At 46.3% G+C, this 26570-nt stretch overlaps 1 protein-coding gene across 2 annotated transcripts in view; it reads right to left on the reverse strand.

The window, feature by feature from the left end:
- ATP8B3 (ATPase phospholipid transporting 8B3) overlaps positions 1 to 26570 on the reverse strand; it is a 396086-nt gene that overhangs the window by 142266 nt on the left and 227250 nt on the right. For both annotated transcript variants that reach the window (XM_085638336.1, XM_085638337.1), the window contains 4 exons: positions 18844 to 18926; positions 12805 to 12963; positions 7658 to 7746; positions 5960 to 6153 (listed from right to left, as the gene is read on the reverse strand). In XM_085638336.1, the coding sequence (XP_085494462.1) occupies positions 5960 to 6153; positions 7658 to 7746; positions 12805 to 12963; positions 18844 to 18926 (525 nt within the window). The remainder of the gene's footprint in view (positions 1 to 5959; positions 6154 to 7657; positions 7747 to 12804; positions 12964 to 18843; positions 18927 to 26570) is intronic.

Raw genomic sequence — 26570 nt, forward strand, 5'->3', positions numbered from 1 at the left:
CGGGATGAAGCACCCCTGTGTTGTGGTTGCGTTGGGACAAGATAGCCCCCAGCGCCACATCCGATGCGTCCGCTTCCACCACGTAGGGGAGATCCGGATCGGGGTGAGCCAACACCGGCGCCTTACCAAAGGCGCTTTTCAGGGCCTCAAAGGCTTTGTTCGCTTCAGGGGACCAGACAAACTCCTTGGACTTCCTCAGTAGCTGTGTGATTGGGGCCACCAATCCTGAAAATCCATCTATAAACCGCCTGTAAAAGTTGGCGAAGCCAATGAAACTTTGGACGTCATTCACGCTTTGGGGCACCGGCCATTCTTTCACCGCCTTGATCTTTCGTTCTGCCATCTCCTGTCCCTCTGGACTCAGCATCACTCCGAGGAATTCCACGGATGTGACGTGGAAGTCACACTTGCTGAGTTTACAAAACAGCATGTTTTCCCTCAGCTTTTGGAGCACAGCTTTGACGTGGTGTACGTGCTCCTCCACACTGGACGAATAGATGAGGATGTCGTCGATATATACGACGACGTAGATATCCAACTCCTCTCTGAATACCTCATTCAAAAAGTACTGAAAGGCTGCCGGGGCGTTGCACAGACCGAACGGCATGACGAGGTACTCAAAAAGGCCGAACCTGGTCTTAAAGGCGGTCTTCCACTCGTCTCCGTCCCTCATGCGCACCAGATGGTATGCCCCTTTCAAATCCAACTTGGTGTAGATACGAGCTTTCTTGACCTGTTCCAGAAGTACACTGATGAGAGGCAAGGGGTACCGATTCTTTACGGTTATCGCATTCAATGCCCTAAAGTCCACACAGGCTCTCAGCTCCCCATTAGCCTTCGGGATGAAGAAGAGTGGCGAGGCGGCCGGAGACTTGGACGGGCGGATGAATCCTAGCTTGAGGAGTTTATCCAGGTACCCCCGGAGATGCACGTTTTCAAGCTCCGTCAGGGCATACAGCCTGCCGCTGGGAACGCTGGCCCCTGGCACCAGGTCGATCTGGCAGTCAAACTGTCTATGTGGTGGTAGCACTTCCGCCTTCACCTCATCAAATACATCCTCAAAACTGTGATAAGCCTGGGGGAGAGCCACATCTTTTTCTGCCGCTGTAGCCACCGTCTGACTCCCGCTCTCATCTGCGTCAAGGGATTCCGTTCTTATTCCACAATGCAGGATGCAATACGGTGACGTCAGTTCGATGCGATGTGTTGGCCAATCCACAGAGGGGTTGTGTTTCTGTAGCCACGGCAATCCCAATATGACGCCATATTGGGGCGCTCGGATGATGTTAAAATCGATTTGTTCCAAATGGTTCCTCCCACATCTCATCGGAAGGACCCCCGTGTGCTGCCCGATGGGCCCCGTCACCAATCGCCTTCCGTCTACAGCATAGACGTCTTCGGGTACAGCTTTGGGAAGAAGCACTAGCCCTAGCCTGCATGCCTCGTTGTGGTCCATAAACATGCCAGTGGCCCCTGAATCCACCATGGCCACAACGGGTATCCACTGGTCATGCACTCCCACGTGCACCGTGAGAAACAGGTGTCGTTGTCCCTTAGTGACCGAGTTGGAAAGTGAAGGGATGGATGAGTGACTCCGAGATGCCCCTTCTTTGGTCTGGGAGTCCTCTAGTTTTCCGCCGGTACGTCCACCACGGCTGTTACCGACCGGTTGGCCCGATAACGTGACGTCTTCGGTTTGGCAGGGCATTCACGTACGTAGTGGCCTTTTTTGCCACAATATAGGCACAATCCTTGTTTACGGCGTGACTCTTTCTCCGTGGCTGTGAGGCTCGCTCGTATTGCGCCGATGTCCATGGGTTCTCCCTTGGATGCGGTGGAAGTTTCAGGACTTCCCACTGTCACATAGGATGGAAGGGATTTTCCTTTTCTCCCATGATCCCCCTTTCTTTCACTTAGCCTATGTTCCAGCCGTAATACCAGATTGATAAGGCCCTCACATGTCTTGGGTTGTGGGTCAATATGAGCCATGGCGTCCTTGAGCTCATCGCACAGCCCGTGATGGAAGAGCGCCGTCTGTTTAGCAACAGGCCACTTGGTTTCCGCAACCAGCCTTCGGAACGCGTTGAGATACTGCACCAGGTCGTTGGATCCCTGTCTCAACTCAAGCATTTCATGGTCCGCCGTGTACGAGTCAGCCCTTCTGTCGAAGACCTTCAGGAATTCCTCGCGAAAAGCACCCCAATCACATAAGATGGGGTCGTCCCTGCTCACCAGAGGTACGGCCCATTGTGCCGCGTTTCCAGCCAAATAGGATATAAGGAAAGCCACACGAGCCTGACTCGTGGGGAACGCCCTTGGTTTGCACGATAAATGTAGCGCCACTTGTGTGAGGAATACCTGCACTGTGTTAGGATCCCCACTGTACCTCTCTGGTGTTGCCAAGGGGACGGCTACCGCCATTTCCACTACTACCGCAGGGGTCTGGTTCGTGAGGGAGGTGCTGGGCGTGAGCGGGTCCAATTGGATAGCATCCAGTCTGGCTTTTACATCGGCTGTTTCTTGCCTGGAGGCAGCCAATTCAATTTGCACGGTCGCTAAAGCAGCCAGCACATCATCAAGTGTTGCCATGTCTGTTATCGACCGGGAGACAGTTAGTGTTATTAGGGTCGGATATTTTGTAACGCCCTGAACATCTCAGGATCGTTTAACAGACACGATAATGAGAACGCAACCACTTGTGAAGGTTTAGTTATTTTAATGAAGGCAAAAATAATACAAGGAATAAACAAAGGTTATAGTCACTGGAATCCTCCAGGCTAAGTACGTTACCAGCCCACAGCACGGATGGTCCTAACCGTCCTCTGCATATACGCCGATCCCGGCGTATGCCAACAGAGGGCAGAAATGAAATGGCCGACAATGCCAATCGGTAGGCTGTGAGGGGGCACGAAGAGTGTTGGGGAGAATCGAGGAGTCAGGGAAACACCCAGCCGGGGTCTCTACCTGAAGGGAGCAGCCGCTCAACCTCTTCCTCAGACTGCACCGGGACGCGGAGTCACCTCCTGGTGATGCGTCACCGATACCCCAATCACAAGCAAAGAAGACTGAACCGAGAGCAGCCGCTCGATCGATCCTGTGGACTTCCGAGTCTGTAACGCGGCAAACACCTCCTGGTGTGCGTTACAGCTGGCAGTCCCTGTATCTCTGGTCGGGCTGGGAGTTACGACTCCAACCAGCAAAAGCGCCACTGCGCTTTGACTCAGCCGAGTCAAAAAGCAAAGCTCAATGGTTATCCGGTAGAGCTTCCGGGTCCTTCACAGGTGACGATGGGGCAAGACACGGCCCAGGGAGTAACGACTCGACCTACCTCCGTTCTTGCCTTACTGGAGCACCACTCCGGAACACTGCTCTTCACTAAGCAGGTACGTCGGTGTAAACACAATATCCGACAGCGTTGTACCTCCCGGTTCCTCCCTTTATAGGGCGTGTTTTCCTTGAGTTATGTAACAGCTCTCCTGTTTACATAAGGGCGTGTTTTCCTTGAGTTATGTAACAGCTCTCCTGTTTACATAAGGGCGTGTTTTCCTTGAGTTATGTAACAGCTCTCCTGTTTACATAACCTCTCAACCGCTAAGCATCCTGGGAGATGTAGTCCGTTTTCGCTGGTTACCGTTTTCCTCCCCTCGCATGACAGGAATTCTTGACAGAAACACCATAACACCTTATAAGCTTTAACGTCTTTGCTAACTTTTCATTCAAAGACCAGCCCCTGGGAAGCAATGCAAGCATGGTAGGAGCATAACTCTCTCCATCACGAAAAACATCAAAACACATCTCACGAGGCCACGCCCCAAAACCTAACCTTTCCTACTAAGCACAAGCAGTTGATTAGCAAGCCCATATCCGACATAAAAGTCGGCACCTCATATGGGGAAGTAAGCTCCATATATAGGTAAGCACAACACAACACAAAACCAATACATGAGGAAGGGCAAGAGCTAGAAGGAGAAGGCGAGGGGAGGTTAGGATACAGAGGAAAGCAGAAGAAGCTTGTGAGGCTAACAAGGTACAAAGTCACCGGGCGAGGAGACTGAGTGTAGGACTCTGCATAAGTGAAAGCTGTAAAGCGCTACAGAAGGAAAGCGGGAGACAGCTGGAGTAAGAAAAAATGGGGATTAGCTACTATGATGAAGAGGAGGTTTGAGTGTGAGCCGTTCCAGCTAGAAGGTAGGCGAGCCATAATAGAAAGGAAGAGGAGGCGAGAATAGGAGAGTTTGGGGTCTCTATTGAGAGAGCTGAATGCTGCAGTGTGGCTTCCATAAATGAGGGCGGAATACCTATAAAAGAGAAGGAGGCTTCAGTAAGAATGAGGTTTAACTGCGAGGAAGGGGAACCACTGAGAGGAAGGTAAACAAGAACAGTAAATAGCAAATGAAGAAAAGCATTTTAACGACACAGCATGGGCAAAGAGAGTAGGTCTCGCCTTTTGGCCCTGGAAAACCAAACCTATTGATTTTATAAATGCTTTTTGTCAATGCGGTTCAGCACTGATAAAAATAAAAAACAAAAAAAATTGTCACCCATACCGAACGCAGCATCAGCAAAAAACAGAAGAATGAAACTATGCCATGCTGTCCCCAGTGTTGCCATTTTTTGTAAATGCCATCACACATGACTGGCGAATATTTAAATTTTTGTTTTTATTTATCATCCTATTTACCGCCACCTTGCAATAGTACATTAAAGAAAAACATATTGAGTGCACCAAAGTACTTTTTTATTTAAAAGATCAGCTGGTATGTTATATTGTGTTATGTTATATTAATTTGTATAGTGCACTTCTCATTTGAGAGGGTATCCAGGCGCTTGGGCAGCTGTGTAGGTTTGTGGTCCCAAGGTGCTTATACGAAGAGCCAGGTCTTCAGCTGAGGAGGAGGCTCTGGTGTTGAAGGAGGTCGTGCAAAAACAACAGGTGATGGACAGAATGCAGAAACATGTCATACATTCACCCCAGTACAGAGATCTGGGCCTAAATACATCGTTTTTTTGCTCACCATGCCGTTCCAGTTTGAACCCAGCCATATGCAAATCAGTCTTGACCCTGTGCCTCATGGGAACAGTCCAGCTCGAACTGCCAAGCCAGGTCCTCCCTGGACTGGAAACAAGCATCCTAGAACCGGTTTCGGGGTTTCACCCCTCTTCAGCCAGGATAGCTTGATTCCAGTGGCATGAAGGAGGTCGTTCCATGACTTGGGTGCAATGTAGCTCAGCAAGTGAAGGAGGGTTTTAATAAAGAAAAAAAAGCTAGTTGGCAAGGCAGTGAGCAATGGCAGAGCGGGGTGGGTTGGGTGGAATGAGCTCTGAGAGAGGAGGCTTTAGATAGAAATACAAGAAGGTGAGGGCAGAGCATAAGAGGAGCTGAGGTGGGACTGCAAGTAAAACAACAAACACTGTGGAACTGCATGGAGGAGGGCAGTTGAAGTAATAGACAAGCTTTTCTTTCAGCACTTTAAATGAGTGGAGGTGGGGAGGTGAAGCAGCATGGTGCATGTGAAAGGAGCACCTAAGGGCGAGAGCTGGAAAACACGTACTTGTATGGAATGGCGAAAGAAAAAAAAGTACTTCCCTAAATGCAAGCAGTAGAAGGGCACATGCCATTCAATCCAAAGGATTGAAAGAGAGATGTGATTGAGAGAACGGCCAAACACAAGAAGAGGAAGGAAAACCACAGACTAGGTAAGATAGCACATTAGATTGACAGAAAAGTCAAGTAATGATAAGCAATTGGCTGACCCAAAGCCCACTGACAGTATTGGTGTTGTCAACAACAGATCTACGCCAGCAGACAGCTAGGCAAGACATACAAATGTGCTGTTTGATCAAAGGCATGTCTGTGACAGCAGGATAAAGGGGCTTCTCAGAGTGTGAGTATCAAGAATTCTGTGCGAGTCTTGGCCAGTAGAGCCGCATTGGAGACCCTGTCATTGAGTAGACTTACGTTATGAACATGGACATGGGGACGATGGTGCTCAGCAGTATGGTGTAACCCCAGAAGATCAGAAATGCGTCATAGGCTGGTGTCATGTCTGCGCCCAGCGCTGGAATGTAACTGTGCTTCTCTTGAAACCATTTTGACCAGACGCCAGCAGCGATGGCTAGACAAATATTTGTTAAGACCAGCACAATGAATATCTGAGGGGAAGAGAAGTTTAAGAGAGGTCATGAAAGGTTTAAAAACACACTATATACCTCTCAGCGGTTTGCTGGGTCAGTGTTAGTCGAGTGTGAAATAGAAACTCAGCCAGGTGTGTGAACCGGACATCTCTGCAGCGAAGTGAAGTTACGATGTTTGTCATGTAAAAAACATTTTCCTCCTGATATTTTTCCCCAAAAACTTTTTTGTAGACGAGCTCTGTAGCAAATAATGGGATTTTTGTATAAAAAAAATTCCTGCACATCAAATATTACACAATATTTTCAACCTTTTTTTAGCGATAATGCTGTCAACGTTGGTGACTTCAAATTGTAAAAAAAAATAGGTTTATGAAAACACTTCAAGGAGCTGGCAGAGAAGTCCAACAACTGCACATTTCTTGTGGGCTTCGTGGATCGACTGAATAGCTTACAGCAGTTAAACATTAGGGGCCATATGTAGGTAACATACTATTTACCGATTCATAAATACCGAATTTTACCGATTCGGTATTTATGAATCGGTAAATAGTATGTAGGTAAATAATCGGTAATTATTACCGATTCGGTAAACATCGGTATTTATGAATCGGTATTTACCGAATCGGTAATAATGCATCCCTTCCCATTCATTCCTATGGGCCTGGAGGCCCATAGGAATGAATGGGAAGCCAGTTACTATTACCGATTCGGTAAATACCGAATCGGTAATAGGGGAGGCATTATCATGGGTGGCAGGGTGTCACATTGACACCCTGTTGCACCCCTGATTCGTGCATGTGTGCACATGTGGCGCACATACATGCCCTAAGGGCATGTATGTCTGCCACATGGCACTTTTCAAATAGCACAAAAATGCTTTTTGAAAGGTATTCGTCATTTACCATCAACTTGTAGTTGGTGGTAAATAACGAATCCAGACACCAATAATGCACTCACTTGAGTGCCCCCTACATAGCATTTCTGGATTCGGTAATTTACCGAATCGGTATTTTACCGATTTCTTAAATTCCGATTCGGTAAATACCGAATCCAGAAAATCAGCCACCTACATCGCAAATGCCTAAATACCGGTCGGTAACGGGATATTTACCGAATTTCGGCCGTTACCGACCGGTATTTAGGTACCTACATATGGCCCTAGATACGTTAATGATAGCAAATTAGCTTGATGTAGTGCTCCACCATTGCGCATGGTTGTGGAAATGCACAATATTCGCCCCCAATTGGACCAATGATGGCAGAATTGTCGTGTTCGCAATACTAGACATGCTCAGCGTGTATGTACAGAGAGGATTCCTACTAACATTGGTTAACAAGTGAGAGCTTAATTGTCTTCATTTGTACAACTGTTTTCTATATTCTGGGTAAAAAACGTTGATCATTACATTTTCTTAACTAATCATTACCATGACACAGAGCTGCACGATCATACCTCCCTGCTCTGAGTGTAGGACACAAGCTATATGAAGCCATGTCTAACATATAACCAACTCTTACTTACTAGGATGACAATTTGGTTGGTCAGGAGGTCGAGTTTGGTTTTCTTCACATTGATCTTGCCGCAGTTTTTCATTATCTTTGAATCAATACCTGTAAGAGAAGTGGTTACCACGGTTACTTGCAAAGGCAAAGTGAGTGCGAATACCTTACGATGTGCAGACCACTGGATTCCATGGATGTTGTGAGACGCTGACTCAGTACGGTAACTTTACTTGTGGGAAAACTGAAAGAGGCTTCTTGTTGAAGTAATCGGGTCAAGTCTTGAGAAGGCTAGACTGTGAGATTTCCAGTAAACACCAGCCTTTGCAAACATCTACAAGCTTGCAATGACTAAGCAAAGGACAGCAGGCATTCTCAGAAAGCAGTCATTCAACTAATAAAATGTGCAAGCAATGTAGCCAGTAGTCCTGCCTAAATATACTTCAGAAGCTTTAGAACCTATTGCAGTGCTTAGCATGCCACCACCTAGCCACTTACAGCTCCGGGTGAATACCTTGGTCTAGGTGCCAGTGGCAGCCAAAACTTCAGCCAAAAGCCTATTGATCTGTTTAAAAAGTGTAAGGGGGTGTGGTTCTTCTTGTTGAAACAATCATTAGTTTAACAATCATTGACTTGACTACAATGAGTTATATGGACAGATTCCAATCGCTGTGTTGGTCGACTACCACATGACGTACCTAACAATGGCGTAGACAGAGGTAGGCGAGCTACTGAAAGCTCAAGCCAGGCTCGAGACAGATGCCTGACTTAGGCTCAGCTCAAGGTGCTCTTGGACTCTTAAGCCCTAAACGAGCCAAGCTTTCCCACATTGCCAACCACACACTAGCTTAACACATAAAGAATTTAAAACAAAATAGTGACCTTTGATGCAAATAAAAAGAAGAGAGAAAGACATGTAGATCTAGTGGTTGAATTGCACAATGTGATACCATAAACCTTAGGATCAATCCTGGCTTTCTCTGCTTGACCAAATTGTGTGATCCTAGGCAAATATTTTATTTCACTGAGCCTCCTTTTCTTTATTATCACATACGCAGCATTTCAAATGTGTGATTTCAAGATGTGTGCTGTACAAAAACCTTTTCTGTTTGATTTAATAGACTATAAAGTTGCTTCTAGGATATTACAACCTTAGGCCACATATAGGTACACAGGACAGCTGTCTTGCTTCTTAGTTCACTTTTGGCATAGTTGTAGGGGTGTGGTTGGGGTCATTATCACTTTTAATAAATGCCAATCAATGCGTTGATATAATCTGATGTACTAAAGTGAAAGGTTTCCACACGTTAAAGAGATACACTTTTTAAAAAAAATATGAAGGCTTTGTTCTACTTTTACATGCTACCTGCTGCTTGATTTACCTGCAGAATATTTCCAAGACTCAGCACCTACACAAGCTCATAGAGCTAAGCAAGACCCTTTGCTCATCTCTCTCTGGGAATTTTCTGCTTCACCCACCTTTAGCCATCGAGCAGAGAGTTAGCCCTGTAGTTGTACTGAGTCTTATGAACGCATGTTCAGTCGTTCATTCCTCCTTCTGTTCTACATATTTCGTCTCAAACCTAACTCTTCTCACCCAGAAAGGAGCCAGTGAGTGCAATGGAATCTGGAGGAGTCTGATCGCACTGACAGTCCAGGTCACTCTTATAAGCATCAACTGGAAAATTCTGATGCACACAGTAAGAATGACTTAAGGGACTAAAGGGTGGTGGAGAGTATTGTATTGTAATTGCATTTATATAGCGCTTACTACCCCTGATGAGGAATCAAATCGTTTTTTCGGCGAGTAGCACACTACTCCGGAACCCCGAAAGGATTAGTGGTGAATTAGTATAGTGAAAATATGAAAGTAATTTGAGTGATGGATATGTTAGTCAGATTATTTGGATTGAGAAGGCTAGTGGAGGGATAGAGAAGGGTAAAAAGGTTTGCATTAATATAGCACTTGCTACCCCTGATGGGGTGTTTCGAAGCGCTTTTTAGGTGAGTAGCGCGCTATTTAGGAACCCATAAAGGATTAGTGGTGAATTAGTATAGTTAAATTATGAAAGTAATTTGAGTGGTGGCTATGTTAGTCAGATTATTTGGTTTGAGAAGGATGGAGAAGGGGTAGAAGAGGTAAAAACTTTTGCATTTATATAGCGCTTGCCAGTCGCGGTCAGCATTAATCGCATATGTGGGGGCGGGGGTGGGTAGTCATGCAGGGAGGGTTGGATGGGGACGGGTAAATTTAATAATAAATTAAAAACATACCTGTCTGCTGGCAGGGTTCCGTGTTTTCTTGGCTCCTGTTCCTGCTCTCCTGCCTCCGGCAGAAACAGGAAGCAGGCAGCCTCCCTCCCCTCCCCTCCCCTAAGCCAATCACAATGCTGCAATGGCAGCTTTGTGATTGGTGGGGACGGCGCTCAGCCAGGGGCTCACGGGAAGGCCATTTTCTCCATGTAGGCTGCATTTCAGCCTGCATGGAGAAAGGGCACAGTGCACATGACTGGTTTGAGCAGCCCCGGAGGGCCGACCAAACAGTCATTAAGTCCTCAGGAGTGGGCACACTACTCCCTCGCCAGCCATGCTGGCAGAGCAGCCCCGTCCACCCGTCCGCAACAAAACCTTTCTGCTTTCTGGCAGTGCGAGAAGCAAAAACATAAAATGGTAGTAGCAGTGCGGCGACGCTCCTCTGTCCTAGTGGAGGCGCAGCCCCTGGCACTTGCTACCCCTGATGAGGTGTTGACGTGCTTTTTTGGTGAGTAGCATGCTACTCCGGAACCCATAAAGGATTTGTGGGGAATTAGTAAAGTGAAATATGAAATTAATTTGAGTGGTGGACATGTTCGTCTGTTATTTGGATTGAAAAGGATAGTGGAGGGATAGAGGGAAGGATTTAGAATGTTTTTCTTTGGAGCTAGTTGCAATAGGATTAGGAAGAGGCTTGGTATCAGTAAAAGGGAGGTGAAGTGGCATGAGTAAAAGGGAGGTGGAGGAGTCAGAGGGAGTGTTTGGAAAGTGAAACTATATGATTCATGGAATATAATGAATAAAACTCTTGTCATATTTTTTTTGCAGTCTCATGAAATTGGAATTAAATTTCATTATTGCTATTTAAGTTGTGCATCGAGCTAAATTGCAGGTATATTGTAGTCTGTGGATTGAGATATTCAGCTAAGCCTGGTAAGGCTCAAGCTCGATCCGAAATGTTGGAACATCGGTAGGATCCCAGAAAGTGCGATGCCACCTAAAGGCCAAATAGCTGTGATTCGGCTAGTCAGCTCAGGAAAGGAGATCTGTTCTTGTTAAACCAATTTCACAATTTTTTTTTTTTTTAAATAGGGATTTTTTCAAGATTGGGGCATTTGTGCCATATGTTTAATTAAGCCTGATCCTCTTCAAAGAACTTTAAGCAGTTTGCAATGTTCTCTGAGCTTACTGCAGTGCTTAATTTGAGCCGGAGCTTTCCAGTGCTGAGCACCGGCACCTAATTGGTTGTCATTACCACACTTAGGGCAGTCTGCCACAAGGTGGCGCTGCTTATGTAATTTAGAAAGGAGCAGTATATCAGCTGTTTAGAGAAACAATATACATTAAAAAATGACTAATACCTGCCTCCCCCAGCCATTCCTTTACCTTTGGGGACCTGGAATAATCTTTACTGTCGCATTTACATGCGAGAGAGAGGGTTAGTAGTGGTTTTGGTAGTGACGACAGGGGCGATGGGTGGTGCAAGCTGCATTGGCCTACTGGTCAGAGCCCTGGCACTTAATATTTTACAAATTAAGCACTGCTGCTCCCCTCGTTTGCTAGACTTTCAGAGGTCAAATCCTATTGGAAGTTTTCTCGATATGTCAATCTCATAGTCTTCCTCAATTGAGCCACTACATGAAGACCTTGATTCTGTGGGGTGTGGTAAATTCCGATTCCTTTGCACAGAAATTGAAATTCCGAGAATTGTGGTAAACGCAGCACCACCACAATTTTTCCCTGGCAATTTTCAGCAGGCCAGACCTGACGAAATGTACCTGGAAACATAGTGCTGAAAAACTCAGATAAATGTGAAAATAGTGGGGGGGACACTTCTATCCACAATTAATTTGTATTTTTCCCTCGAAAAATTCATAGGCAGAGGTATTTCTGCACCCGGGACTCAGGGTTTATCGGGTGTGTTAAATTCAACATAGTCTCACCACACACAGAGTGCGTGCCAAAGAAGGTAATTTAAAGATCGGCAGACTACCTTCCGCAGAGCTCCTCCATCGCAGCCGTTGCTTGACCATCAAATATAAAGTTTGCTATCAGGCTCATGGCCTTTTTTCATCCAAGTCAGCTCCAGCAACCTTGGTGACAAATCCACTGTCAGGGAAATGGCAAAAGGGGATCTGTTCGTTTTTGCCTAACATCCCATTAGTGTCGTCCCCACTGAATGAAGCCAGAATATCGAGCCATACAAACATCCAGGACAAAATATTGAACCCAAAATATCAAAAGTACAGATTTCACATACACCTACCTTGACAATAGATATATATCATATATCCAGTGGTGTAGCAAGAGGGGATGGGGGGCAGTCCTCCCCAGGCGGCAAGAGTTTTGGGGGCGGCGGCCAGCTTATCCCCCCACTCTTACCTGTGGCTTTTACGGAGTGGCAGCCGCAGGAATAGCCAGCAAACCTCCCCCCCTTAGATTTGGCCGCCGCAGGCAGCAAACGCAGGGTCCTAGCTTCTTACTGTATATATCTGCAAGGTACATAGATGTGAAGTAAGGGATAGTAATTCTATAGTTGCGTATATGCACTTACACCCTTCAATATTCTGTCCACGATAACCTTGTATCTTGATGTTCTTAGGCTCGATATCGAGTAGCACAGTCCGTTAGCGCCCCTTTCTGTATCATGCCCTAAAAGTCACCACTTGATGACATATGGTCGAAAAAACTAATAGACTATATTGTACACATCTATAAGCAGCTTAAAGCCACGCACAGCCATTGAGAAACACATCATCTCGGTGCTGGATTGCACTCTACTGAGATGGACTAACCAAGCCTCTAGCTCTTCAAGAACTGCCACCACCTCAGTGCCAGGAGGGTGTCTTTGTGAACATCTTTCACATGGAGAATGCCATTTCACAACCTAGAGCCCACACGACCTGTTGACTGTACCTGCATAAATGACCAGCCCGTAGCAGGTCTCGGTGTTCCGGATCTTGCAGCCCCGCAGCAGCATCTTCTCGTTGTCCACGGGGTATTTATCGCCCCTCCACTCCAGGGTTCCAACAAACGTGTGCATCTTGCTGTTGGGTTCCTCGCATATCACACTGCCTGCACCACAGACGACAGATAATGAGGACATCACTCATTACACAGCAGCAGCATAAACTACAACCTCAAGTGACATTAGACTTTTCTCTAGAGTCCGACAGGTAACAATCCTAACATTGCTGTTGTGCTTTGATGAAGTCCCTGTGTGTAAACATCGCACTTCCTGTTAACAAGGTTGTTACAGTCTAGCCCATTCACACTAGGCTCTATGCTGCTGCTAAGGTTGAATCCATAGTGGAAAACGTGCTATGATCAGCCCCTTTGGGATGCTTTACCAAAGAAGTGCATTAACTACTTTTGTTGCCTACATTTTATGTTCTGTAAGTAAATATGTGGTGCAGGCTGTGGAGCTGAAGGCGGCAGTGGGCTTGTGTCTGCATGTCTGAGTAAAATTGAAGATAGCTTCTGTTAAAGTTTTTAGCAAAGTACATAACATTCAAGCAGTGATTACAAAGCTCGAAACCCTAGTTGCTACATTTAGCAAAGGCTAAAGGCTCACGTATTTTTTTAAATGTCCGATTGTTTAAATCACATGGGATTGAAATCAGTTCGCACTGATACCCTAATAAATGAACCGTCTCCTATTTACACTTGAAATTTGTACAGATGCAGACTTTGGACCTAGATAATTCTATCGTGACACGAAAAATGTTGTCACCTGTAGTTTGAGGGGATTTTCAGAAACCACCCTGTAAATATACTCAATGGGAGCTTAATCTACAAAAGTGACACATGTTAAATATTAAGGAATAATATGTCCTCAGAGTGAGAAATTTCAAAACGTTGTACTAGTTTATCTAAATATTCAAAATGGCCCGAATTGCGAATACAAAAACATTTTTTTAGGAAGATGCTAGAAAAATAATGTAAAGTTGTTTTCCACTAGGCAGTAAAAATCGAGCGGTGAAAGTAGATGTTTGATTAGTGCAATAGAAAATCAACTTTAAAAATTATACTTTTGCTATCAGAGAACAAACTGGATTCGCATGCGTTTGCCTTATAGCCCAGCTCCAGAGACTGGCCTCTTCAGGGACAATGCAAATACCTCTTAAACCAGGAAAGATGGAGATGAGTCAACTGTGCCCACTTGGCATGGATTAATGATCTCGGGGTGAGGGTGTGGTGTACAGGAACAGATGGCTGCACACTGCTCTCCCTTTTGAACTGAAGATCCTAAATGGGGTGAGTGCCCAGTCTCAAAAACTGAAGCCATGTATTCCTAGAGCCGGTCCAGTCTTTCTCACTGGGCTCCCAGCAGGATGGGAAAGTAGTTCCAAGACATGAGGAGGTAAAGTAGCTTCAGCACCATAGAGGTGTTTCTGAAAGGGCATACCAATATCTTACAGAGGGTGGAAGGCTGGAGACATTTTGAATAGGGGACTATGGAATGGTTGGCAGCAAGCAGGAGTGTAACGCTGGCCCCTGTGACCCCTGCAGTGCAGGATGGCCCCCAACCATCCAGTGGGACCCCAACACTTCAAGTTGTTGCTTAACATTAGCCCCTGCAGTCCCCACAGCGTGGGTGGGCCCGAGCTCCAGGGGTCCCCCTCTGGCACAGTGCACTGGTGGCGACCCCTGGCCTGAGAGCTCCTGACTGGGTCTGGAGCTTTGGGGGCCCCCTCCAAGTGGCCCCCAAAGCAGCTGAAGGCCAGTGCATATCCTTGAGTTCTAGGAGACTCAGGGGTCCCTCATCATATTCTGCCTTGGGCCTCCGCAGACGTTGCCCCTGCTGTAGAGAGAACAGGAGTGGAGCAGGAAGACTTTACCAGTTTGTGTAATTTATTTTTGTATAATTCTGTGATATTTTAGGAATATTACATGAAATAACGTATATTTATGAAGCAAGGATACAACTAAAAATTGCTTGCATGACACATAAAGCCTACACTACAACACCCCACTATACCTTGCACAAAAACTTGTACTATTGGGTGGCTCCAGGTCCTCCAGAAGTACCAGCACCCTTCTGCTGAAGCCACAGAAATTCCATAAATCAAAAACATATGATCGAGCCTTCTCAGGTATGACCCCAAGAATTTCGATCTCTCTGCCTCCGGAAATCAGGACGATCCCTTCTACTACTAACTTCAAAAAGGAAGTTAAAACACTTCTGATTAACACATCTTTGCCTTGTATCCCCATACCTTATACGCACTCAAAGACTTCTTCTCCTCTCTGGTTTTACCTGTCTTTACTTTTATTGTACTTTTATTGTATTGTGCGGAGGCACTTTTGTGTTCATTTTATGCTCAGTTTTCCCTCAGCCACTCCTTTAGGACCTCGTAACATTTACTTTTATTGTATTGTTTGATGCACTTTTGTACTCATTTGATTCTCAGTTTTCCCCCAGCCACTCCTTCAGGACCTTATAACATGCTTTGTTTAGTCTTGTTCCTTTATTCTCCATGCCTTAGACTGTTTATGTATGCCTTGCCGATATAGAGTTTCCCTGCCCTCGCACTCCTGACCACCCTGTTTGATTGTTAGGTCTCCTCTCTTTTTCGCTCACCTGTAAAGCGCTCTGATACCCTCATGGGTCTTGTTTGCGCTATATAAAACTTTTAAAATAAATAAATAATAATTACACAAATTACAAATAAGGCATTCAGCACTGAATGTTAGCAAAAAATGTATCCTCTTATCCATTTTGGATGCACGGACGCATTTTGTGGTAGAAAAATCAATCCAAAAACACAAAGTCTGCGAATAACAGCCCATCGCATTATGGTCATTGGTGTTGTTCCCACGCTATAATTTTGAGACAGTCATGCATAAGTATATAATGATGCTTGTGGAATGTCGTGAATTTTGTGTGACAAGCATACTGTGATATTCCCAAAATAAGGCAAATTATGGCTGCTTAACTGAAATTTTACCCAGGCTTAGAAAACACTATACATCACCCTTAGATGACCTTAGTATGAACAGAACAGGCCAGGGAAAGATGCTTAAAAGTCACTAAAAAAGGAAGCCAGGGCGCATTGCCCTCTACAATATATACCTTGTGGGACTGAGAGCACCCCAGTGGGCTCGACTGTCCGGATCCCAGGCCCACCTTACAGCAGTCCACAGTTAGCGTGCAGGCAAGAACAGCAAATAGCTTTAGGCAACACAACTTTCTACTTCAAACGTGCAACCTCACCTTTTCTGGGCATACATAGATTTACTACCGGCAATGCTACACATGCCTTGCACTGGCTGCTCAGGAGTGAACTGGCACTGACAGGCTGAGGCAACTTGGTGCACACGTAAATAATCAAAATAGGGAGTGAAGACGTAATGCTCTGAGAGCAAAAGAGGTGGATACGTCCTCCTCTAGTCAATATGTGAGATACAAAAGGGATCCATCCTAGAATTAATATATAACCGTTTCCTCCCAGACTAAGTGTGTCTCCGACAATGGTGGAAAGCACACAGTTTTGTTTAAATACCCCTCACACACCAAAAGGGCCCTTGGTGTCATGCTTCACCATAGGGGTCTTCCCGCCCTGCTGCGGGACGGGGCGTGCTGCAACCTACGACTGCGCGGGAGCACTAATTTTGGAGGAAAGAAATGTAGTGTAGGAATGTGAGTGGAAGGGTCAGGAGTGAGTGAAGGAGTGAATATAAGTTAAAAAATACCTGGCTCTTTGGAAAAAAACTTTAATATTCCGTTGAGCTGGTATTATTAAAAGTGGGGAATGAGTTGGAGATACAATGCTATAATGAGCCGTTTCTCCTATGTCAACATGTTTCGAAGCCTTCCCCTGGCTTCCTCATCAGGACCGAAAGGATCCCTTCAACACTCAAATTTGTAATACAAAAAAAAGTACAAAAAGTGTATATACATGTAGATAATACTACGTGGTGCACATGTCAAAATAAACATGCACTGTGTAGACAATACCCCAATAGGTATCCTACTTTATGTAAATGTTTTCTAAAAAAGGATAATACCCCATGAGCCTCCAAACGGGGTGGGAAGGAGTGTCTATAGTCAAACAAATATCAAGATTACTGCCTCCCCTGGATACTACCTTCGGGAGGTAGTATCCAGGGGAGGCAGTTATTATGATATTTGTTTGACTATAGACACTCCTTCCCACCACGTTCGGATCCCTTTTGTTTCTCATAACTTGGTGCGCACACCTCACCTAATGTTAGCTTTGAGGGCAGAGAGAAAGGCACGGGCCTGACCAGCTAGGATGCCATTATTAACTCTTGCTCAACTTTGCAAAAGTAGTTATTACAGCTTGATTGTTAGGATAAATTAATGAGGGGTCCTGTCCTGAGCAATTATCAAGGCCTTGAAATGCGAGGCCCTGGGCCAAAGCTCACTTTGCCCATGCTTCATAATATCTCTGCCTAGGAGCCTGGCCAGAAGACCTGGGGGTTGTAGAAACAACTAGGAATATATTTCCCATCTGCAAGAACTGTGTGGAACTAACTCCTGTTTTTCAACATGTGGATGATTGGGAATGGGTGCTGGGGTTCACAATCAATGCGCAGGCAAGACTTCCAGGTTTGAACCTGCCAGGGCTAAAGACTGGATTCTATATTTGCAGAGCTGACTTACGGTTATGATATTGTACCAAGTTTTAGATTTTTGACATCAAAGCCTCCTTAATAAAGACTTTTTACAAAAAATGCATGTGTTTGTGTTATGTCAATGCAATGTACACAGTGTCTCAACGCGGAAGCTCAGAAAATAACTTAAGAGCAGCCGTGGCCGGCACAGAAGAACGCAGTTGGGCGGGGCGGGGCAGGGTGGGAGCCAGGGAAAAACGACGGAATAGGTATAACTAAATAAATAAATAATACCTATTCCGTCGTCTGTCGGCTTCCCCGCCTGCAGCGCCCATCCCCGCCCCACCTCCCAACCACACTTACCTGTGCCGGCCGCCGCTGATTAAGAGGGAGGCAGTTTTAAGCACCCATTCTGTAATATGCTTTGCAGAAATAGGCTTGCAGTGAATGAAAATAGACTCAGAGTTGTGCCTAGCTATAGCATTCAGCCTTGCTCCACAGAAGAAATTCAAAAGTCAAAAAAGTGACTAAGTCCAAAGGTAAAACCTGGGACTGAGAGAGATGCAGCAAAATCACCCTAGCAGTAAAGCAACCCTGTTGCGGCAGAATCCTGTTTTGTCCAGTTCGTAGTAGTTGATACTAAACTGAAGGCTTCTGTGGAAGCTCAACACCTTTGATTCTGACTTAAAGGGACCCACACCAGCTTCAGCATCCTTCCTTGCCCTGCAGAATAACATCTCAGTCCCAGGTAATTGACGGGTGTGGCCCACTTGGCATACTTGGTTCACTTACGTCATCCTGAAATCACACGTAGGTCCCAGCCTACAGAAAATATGGACTTTCATTTGGTGTTGTGTGGTTTCTTGGTTCCTTTTACTGTAAACTCTTTACAAATCCATATATCTTGCTTACTTTGATGATGTTTACAAATTTTTTGTTTTTGTTTTTTGGCTTATTACATTTTATTTTTATTTTTCTAAAAATTAAATTGGTTTGGCTATTTATTGTGTTGTACTTTAATGTTGTTTGATACTACTTGACGTGCTACACATTTCTCTAGGAAATTGCCTGCTGCCTGTACCATTACTACCAAAGGGTTGAAGAGAGGTTCACTTACAACTGTATTATGACCTTACAAAAGTGTGTATATGAAGCCGGTTGGAGTACCTCCTGACACTCATTCACTCAAGAATCTGGAAAGTGTTGAAACTGATGCTACTGACTAGTAAAATGGTCTATTTGCTACCCAAAATGCTAGTGGATTATGTGTGCAAAACTTTGTTTATATGTGTGTGTTTGGGAGAGCAAGAGAAATCTGGAGGCATTCATTGAATATGAACTGACAGCATTCTTATTTATGGGACTCTGGCTTACCATTAAACGCTACCAAAGCCGGCACTGTACTCAGTTCTGTGTGTGTTACCATCAAGGCTTGCTTAAACTTCAGATTGGTTTCTCTGTGAATTAGGGAAAAAACATAGATATATGGAGATATTACAGTACTTAGCATAAATGTTTCTCAAGGTTGACTTCTGAGTGTAATAGAGCAACAAAGTAACATGCTACCCTCTGTGTGCCATGGGTTCAAGGAGTCTAGCAGTGCAGCCTACCATCAAGTATTTTGAAACAGTGACCTCTCAGTTTCGAAGAGTTCTTCAAAGACTCAAAGCTGGAATTAAAATTACATTCCTAAGCATGCCTTACTAGTGCAGTGCAAGGTACATGGAGAGCAACCGCTCCAGATTTACTCAGGAGCTTCCAGTCCAGAGTACTGTGCTGAGGGTGCCCCCTGCAGCTCGGGCCCCTCCCACGCACAGCAGGGTCTGCAGGGCCTATGTTACGACACTGATGCAGGGTTCTGATCTTTCAAACCCCCTTCAAATCAAACAGTGCTCTTCAAAACCTACTCATGCCCACATGAAGCGTTTCAATCTATCAGCGCCCTAACGCTTGTAGGGAGGCAGGAGGTAATAGATGGATTTCATACCTTTGGGGTACTCACAAAGGAATACTGAGTCCATGTGAATCATTTTACACTGCGTGAGTTGTATGCCATGACTGCATATAATTATGCAGCACTAATCCATGCAAGTGGTCGGGTATTAGTAGACTAAAGCTAGTTTTGCTTCAGTGTTTAAGAACTGTCAAATATTTGTCAGTGGTTCATTTGTATAAAAAACTCAAGGGCCGGGGTCTCGTCAGGAGGCAGCTTGCACCAGCCCATTTCTCTTGTTAGCACCACCTAAAACAGAGCCAACTACTAACTATAAAAGTTGGGAGAGGGTGTGGCATAATGGCCAGAGCTGCCAACTTCAGAGCTGGGGAACCAGGTTTGAGTCTGGTGTTGGCTCAACATCCTGTGATTCTGGGCAAATCACTTAATCTCCTATAAATGTGTCCTTAACTGCTCATGAAAAGCGCCGGTGCAGAGCATCGGAAAACACCTGTTCAAATTAAGCACTGATATTTGTGAGTTTTATGGCATTCACAAATTCCTCTGTGCTCTATCAAGCCTTAGAAAAGAGAAGGGCCTTTTGCTCCTGCAAAAGCCTGTAGGGAATGCCTTCCCACGATGGTGAAGGGACTGTGAGGGGAGTGGAGGAAGAGGTCTGTTATGGGGAAAATGTTTCCTCCATGGAGAGAAAAACAAAGTTCTATTGCACATGGGTGCTGGCATCCCCCACAGCGCAGTTGCAATGTGCATACAGTTCTGCATTACGGGAACACCCGTTTCTGGAAATGTCAGATGACTTTCGCAATACTACTGCTTGGAAACCTAAGCTTGGCCCACCCTTCAGGCTGTAGTAATGGAAACGTTTGTTAATATTCCCGAAAGTTGTACGCCTACCTCAGCGTGCAAGGAGACCTTCAACGGAGGGCTGGTTTGAGAACCGGGCCCTATGTCTCCACCCAATTCTGTTTGCTACTTATTCTTATTTGGCACTTATGATAGGGTGACCAGATTCTCAAAACAAAAAACGGGGACCAGTCATAGACATAGAAGTAGGACTAAGGTTTGCAGTAACCATCGACATAAAAGTAGGACTATTTGACAGCTGTCATAGACATAGAAAAAGGACTACAAGGACAGCTCCCTCCATAAGACCGAGATGAAGCATTACAGACGACAAATCAGAGGTCTTTTACCGGCAGTAACCATTAATTCCATTGAAACAGACTTTGCCTCAACATTTGCTATAGTTGGTGACCACCCTGTATTACAATATATCTTTCACCCAGGTCTCCTCTAGCAGAGCTAGTCAGACTTTATTAGGATCACTTTCTCAAAGGTGCGTGCAGGATGTTTTCGGGTCCACAATAAACATGTAAAGTTCTACAGCAGTAATACTTGTCTAGAGACAGTCTAACCGAAGAGCACTGCACTCCTGGCCAGTCATCCCTCTGGCACCAGCCTAACTCTTGTCCAACACCATTACATAAAAATGAGGCATGCAATAAGTGTGTGAGAGGGGATATATTGCCTTTAATGACTTATAAACTCTAATTGACAAATAATACTTTACACTAATAAAACAGTTTCAGACGTCTAAAATGGTAGAATGAATAATATTAAACTGTAATAATAAAGCACATGTGTATGAAAAGTTGCAAGGATTCTTTAGGTTAAGAGATGGTGAAGAGACAATTTTTAAGGTACATCAGACACTTGACATTCAAAAATGATGTGGAAAAGATTATCTAGGGGAGCTTTACACCTTTAGTAAGAGGAATTCTCTTTACGAGTCTATTTTAGTAACTTTAGCAGAGTTCAATATTATTTCAAAACAATTCTTTGTTGAATTTAAATTGTTTCAAGATTCATATTAGTTTTTGTAATACCTCATGTGGGCTACATAATGACAGAGATTGTCATCAGACTTGCAATTATACATCTTGGAAGATCATGAGGGGCCTAATTCAGAGTCCTGCGGTTAGGGTACTTCATCAGAAACTTGACTGACTACCTTGTCTGCAAAACCCTCTGCTTGCCCACTCTATTTTGATTAGGGCAGGCTGCCTGCGCTCCAACGGCATTGCGCCTTCAGGCTCTGCTCACGGAAATTTCACTTCGACCGCCCAGCAGAGTATGGGCAGTTAGAGTAAAGGCATCAGACGGTCTCCATTATTTCGAGTGAACAATATGATGTGCCCTTCTTTCCGTCCATCACTGCCCAATAGAATCTGGTGGTCACAAACAGAAAAACAAATAATCATACCCAACACCAAAATATAAAACACTCAGGGTGTGGGGGCATTTTTGTATTGTTTAGAATAATCTTCCACTTTAGAAGTTTGTTTCGAATAAACAAATATGTTTGGAGCGCGGTCATCAGAAACATGGCGGGCATGCACCAAACTTTTTGAGCAACAAAGATCACTGCAGGGCTGAAGGTGTCAGGCCAGACTGATGGAGGCAATGACCGATGGCTGCCACGTCATGATGACGTAGGTTGCGCTGCGTGAACAAAGAGAAGGGAAATCCCGAGAGAAAATGTCTCTCTTCAAAGGATTTCCCTTCCTGCTACAGCGCTCACCAGGCGCGCAACACCCATTGAAATCAAAGGGCTTTAGCCCCCCCCCCCCCGTCGTGTGTGGCAGCCCGGGATGAGACCGCTTCCCGGGCAGACACAAAGCCGTGCCAGAGCACTTCACAGGTCTTTAAAAAGACCATTTGCATGTTAATGAGGCCTCACTGTTGTTTCACCCCTTCTGAGAGCCCCTGCAGCTCCACTCTGCCTAGATTCAGCCCCCCCACCCCCGAAATCAGCGCCACTCTGCCTACTGTTTGAAGATTCAGCCCCCCCCCCGAAATTTTTGCTTAGTCCCCCCCCCCCCTAAATTTGGCTCACCACAGTGAAGTCACACGCAGTGAAAACAGAGCATGCGCGCAACCGGAACAGTAAAAAACCGGGACATTTCTGTGTTTAACCCGGACACTGTTCTAAAACGCGGACATTTGACTCACTTTGAGAGAAGTGTCGGGACACAGGGACACTTCTCCAAAAACGGGGACCGTCCGGGGAAAACCGGGACGTCTGGTCACCCTAACTTATGAAGCACGCAATGTGTACTTTCCCCTTCAGGTTGTATATAAACTGTTGAAGTACAATCTCCCAACATTGAATAAGTGCTCTGAACTATTATTCACCAACGGCTTCCTAATCTACTACTTCTCATTAGCTCCACTCCCTGCTTCGCATCCTTGCGCGCGGCACGAATAAGACGTCAAAGCGGCGAGAACGACACTGGTGCTAACGAAAGAATCTTCATGTTGAGACGGCATTAACGAGAAGTGCTGCCGACCCCAGCGGGGTAACAAAAGCCCCTGCAGACCCCCCCGCCCTTCGACACTGGCCGGTCCCTGGCCTCAAACGCCGAACTGGATCCGGAAGTCGTGGCCTCCCAGCATGTACTTGGGGAGGGGGCTTAAATGTCGTTACCACTGTAACCCATACCCTGCACACGGATGGAATGGGAGCCCCCAATCTCTCACAGATACTGCGGACGGAGCTCCTCACTTTGGCCTGAGATGGAATAGTGTCCGCTCACCGGAGCGTTGCACGTACTACGTCTGTCGCCTCCCTCTGCTTCAAGGAACACCCCAAACCCAACCGGGCTGCCGTTGTATTACAGATTCCTTAAATGCAAGAGCAATAAGGAATCAGTGTTTACTGATTCCTTATTTACCGATTCCTTACCTACATTAGGAATGGCTAAACACCTGTCGGTAACGCTGAAATTTACCGAATTTCGGCGTTACCGACCGGTATTTAGCCACCTACATCTGGCCCCAAGGGGCGGTAAGGTATTTCTTGAGGAGAATGACACTGGAACCTATATAAACGCTTCGTAGGCTTGCACAACATCCACTGCTTTGTGACATCATCTCTCGACTGTTCGGTCATCACCACCCTGCCTCGAGACCCGAAGCTAACCTCTCATTCATAAACCCGCCGTGATGTATTTTCGATTGGAGCCTCCTTCTGGTTCTACTACAGCGATGCGATGCTGCTGTGAAAATTGTACCTGGCGGGGGGGGGGGGGGGGGGGGGGGGGAGAACCCCAGGTACTGCTCTGTGCTCACACCGCCCTGACACAGTTTGTCCAGAACCCATTCGAGCAGGTATTGCCCCTCAAACTGAACTCCTGGCAGCGGTGATGAGTAGAACCTCACTGTTAAGGTCCTTCATGAGACCTGTCACTTCCTAACACATTTCTGCAACCACAAGGGAGCGTCGAGTCGTCTACCGTTAAACACGGGTGCATTTAAAAACGTTTCAACAATTGCTTTGAATGCGTTCTCCAGTGACCTGTATGTTTGCAGCAGCATTTTTCTGTTTTGTGGCAGAAATATGAATTATGGAATTACCCTGAGCTTGGCATAAAAATGGTAAAGGGGAGCGGTAGGACAGTGTCTACAGGTCAGAGCACAAATATGGTGCTGCAGAGCTGCATCAGAGAACATGCGTGAGTGAAGAACTAGGTCTCCACATAGGTGGGGTTGCCACGAGTGACCGCGTGGGGCTCCATCAGAATGCTGTGTCCAAGACTTAGGAAGTAAGGCTGCACCACAGCTAGGGTGCCAAGGGTGAGGAAATGGGTTTACCTTAAAATGGGGAGCGTACGAGTGAGGATTGGGGACTGCCCCAAAATAGGGTCCCAAGGCTGAGGAAATGGGTTGACTCCAAAATAGGGTGTCTACAAGTGAGGAAGTGGGCTGCACTAAAGTGGGGTGTCCGAGGGGGAGGAAGTGGGTTTGCACTAAAATATGGTGTATACAAGTGAGGAAGTGGGGGCTTCACTAAAGTGGGGCATCCAAGAGTGAAGTGGCTTTGCACTAAAATAGGGTGTCTACAAGTGAGGATATGGGCTGCACCAAAGTGGGGAGTCTAAGGGTGAGGAAGTGGGTTTGCACTAAAATAGGGTGTTTACAAGTAAGGAAGTGGGCTGCATCAACGTGGGGTGTCCAAGGGTGAGGAAGTGGGTTTGCACTAAAATAGGGTGTCTTCACATGAGGAAGTGGGCTGCATCAAAGTGGGGTGTCCAAGGGTCAGGAAGTGGGTGTGCACTAAAATGGGGTGTCTACAAGTGAGGAAGTGGGCTGCACCAAAGTGGGGTGTCCAAAGGTTGGGAAGTTGGGCTGAACAACATTTATGTCCCCAAGTGTGAGAAAGTGGGTCTGCACCAGAATGAAATACCCAAGAGTGAGGAAGCGGGCTCACTGGAGGGACGCCTAAGAATGAGAAAGAGGGTCTGCACCGGAATTAAATACCCAAGAGTGAGGAAGCGGGCTCACTGGAGGGACGCCTAAGAATGAGAAAGAGGGTCTGCACCAGAATGAAATATCCAAGAATGAGGAAGCGGGGCTGCACTGGAGGGACGCCTTAGAATGAGAATGAGGGTCTGCACCGGAATTAAATATCCAAGACTGAGGAAGCAGGGCCACACTGGAGGAACACCTAAGAATGAGAAAGAGGGTCTGCACAGAATGAAATATCCAAGAGTGAGGAAGCGGGCTCACTGGAGGGATGCCTATGAATGAGAGAGTGTGTCTGCACCCAAATGAAATATCATAGAGTGAGGCAGCGGGGCTGCACTGGAGGGACGCCTATGAATGAGAAAGAGGGTCTGCACCTGAATGAAACATCCAAGAGTGAGGAAGCGGGCCGCCTGGAGGGACGCCGAAAAATGGGAAAGAGGGTCTGCACCGGAATGAAACATCCAGGAGTGAGGAAGCGGCGCCGCACTGGAGGGACGCCTAAGAATGAGAAAGAGGGTCTGCACCGGAATGAAACATCCAGGAGTGAGGAAGCGGCGCCGCACTGGAGGGACGCCTAAGAATGAGAAAGAGGGTCTGCACCGGAATGAAACATCCAGGAGTGAGGAAGCGGGGCAGCACTAGAGGGACGCCTACGAATGAGAAAGAGGGTCTGCACCAGAATGAAACATCCAGGAGTGAGGAAGTGGCGCCGCACTGGAGGGACGCTTAAGAATGAAAAAGAGGGTCTGCATCAGAATGAAACAGAGGAAGTGGGGCTGCACTGGAGGGATGCCTAAGAATGAGAAAGAGGGTCTGCACCAGAATGAAATATCCAAGAGTGAGGAAGCGGCCGCACTGGAGGGACGCCTAAGAATGAGAAAGAGGGTCTGCACCAGAATGAAATATCCAAGAATGAGGAAGCGGGGCTGCACTGGAGGGACGCCTTAGAATGAGAATGAGGGTCTGCACCGGAATTAAATATCCAAGACTGAGGAAGCAGGGCCACACTGGAGGAACACCTAAGAATGAGAAAGAGGGTCTGCACAGAATGAAATATCCAAGAGTGAGGAAGCGGGCTCACTGGAGGGATGCATATGAATGAGAGAGTGTGTCTGCACCCAAATGAAATATCATAGAGTGAGGCAGCGGGGCTGCACTGGAGGGACGCCTATGAATGAGAAAGAGGGTCTGCACCTGAATGAAACATCCAAGAGTGAGGAAGCGGGCCGCCTGGAGGGACGCCGAAAAATGGGAAAGAGGGTCTGCACCGGAATGAAACATCCAGGAGTGAGGAAGCGGCGCCGCACTGGAGGGACGCCTAAGAATGAGAAAGAGGGTCTGCACCGGAATGAAACATCCAGGAGTGAGGAAGCGGCGCCGCACTGGAGGGACGCCTAAGAATGAGAAAGAGGGTCTGCACCGGAATGAAACATCCAGGAGTGAGGAAGCGGGGCAGCACTAGAGGGACGCCTACGAATGAGAAAGAGGGTCTGCACCAGAATGAAACATCCAGGAGTGAGGAAGTGGCGCCGCACTGGAGGGACGCTTAAGAATGAAAAAGAGGGTCTGCATCAGAATGAAACAGAGGAAGTGGGGCTGCACTGGAGGGATGCCTAAGAATGAGAAAGAGGGTCTGCACCAGAATGAAATATCCAAGAGTGAGGAAGCGGCCGCACTGGAGGGACGCCTAAGAATGAGAAAGAGGGTCTGCACCGGAATGAAACATCCAAGAGTGAGGCAGTGGGGCTGCACTGGAGGGACGCCTAAGAATGAGAAAGAGGGTCTGCACCAGAATGAAACATCCAAGATTGAGGAAGCGGGGCTGCACTGGAGGGACGCC

The sequence above is a fragment of the Triturus cristatus genome, chromosome 12, assembly GCF_964204655.1.
Source record: "Triturus cristatus chromosome 12, aTriCri1.1, whole genome shotgun sequence".
Taxonomy (NCBI): Eukaryota; Metazoa; Chordata; class Amphibia; order Caudata; family Salamandridae; genus Triturus; species Triturus cristatus.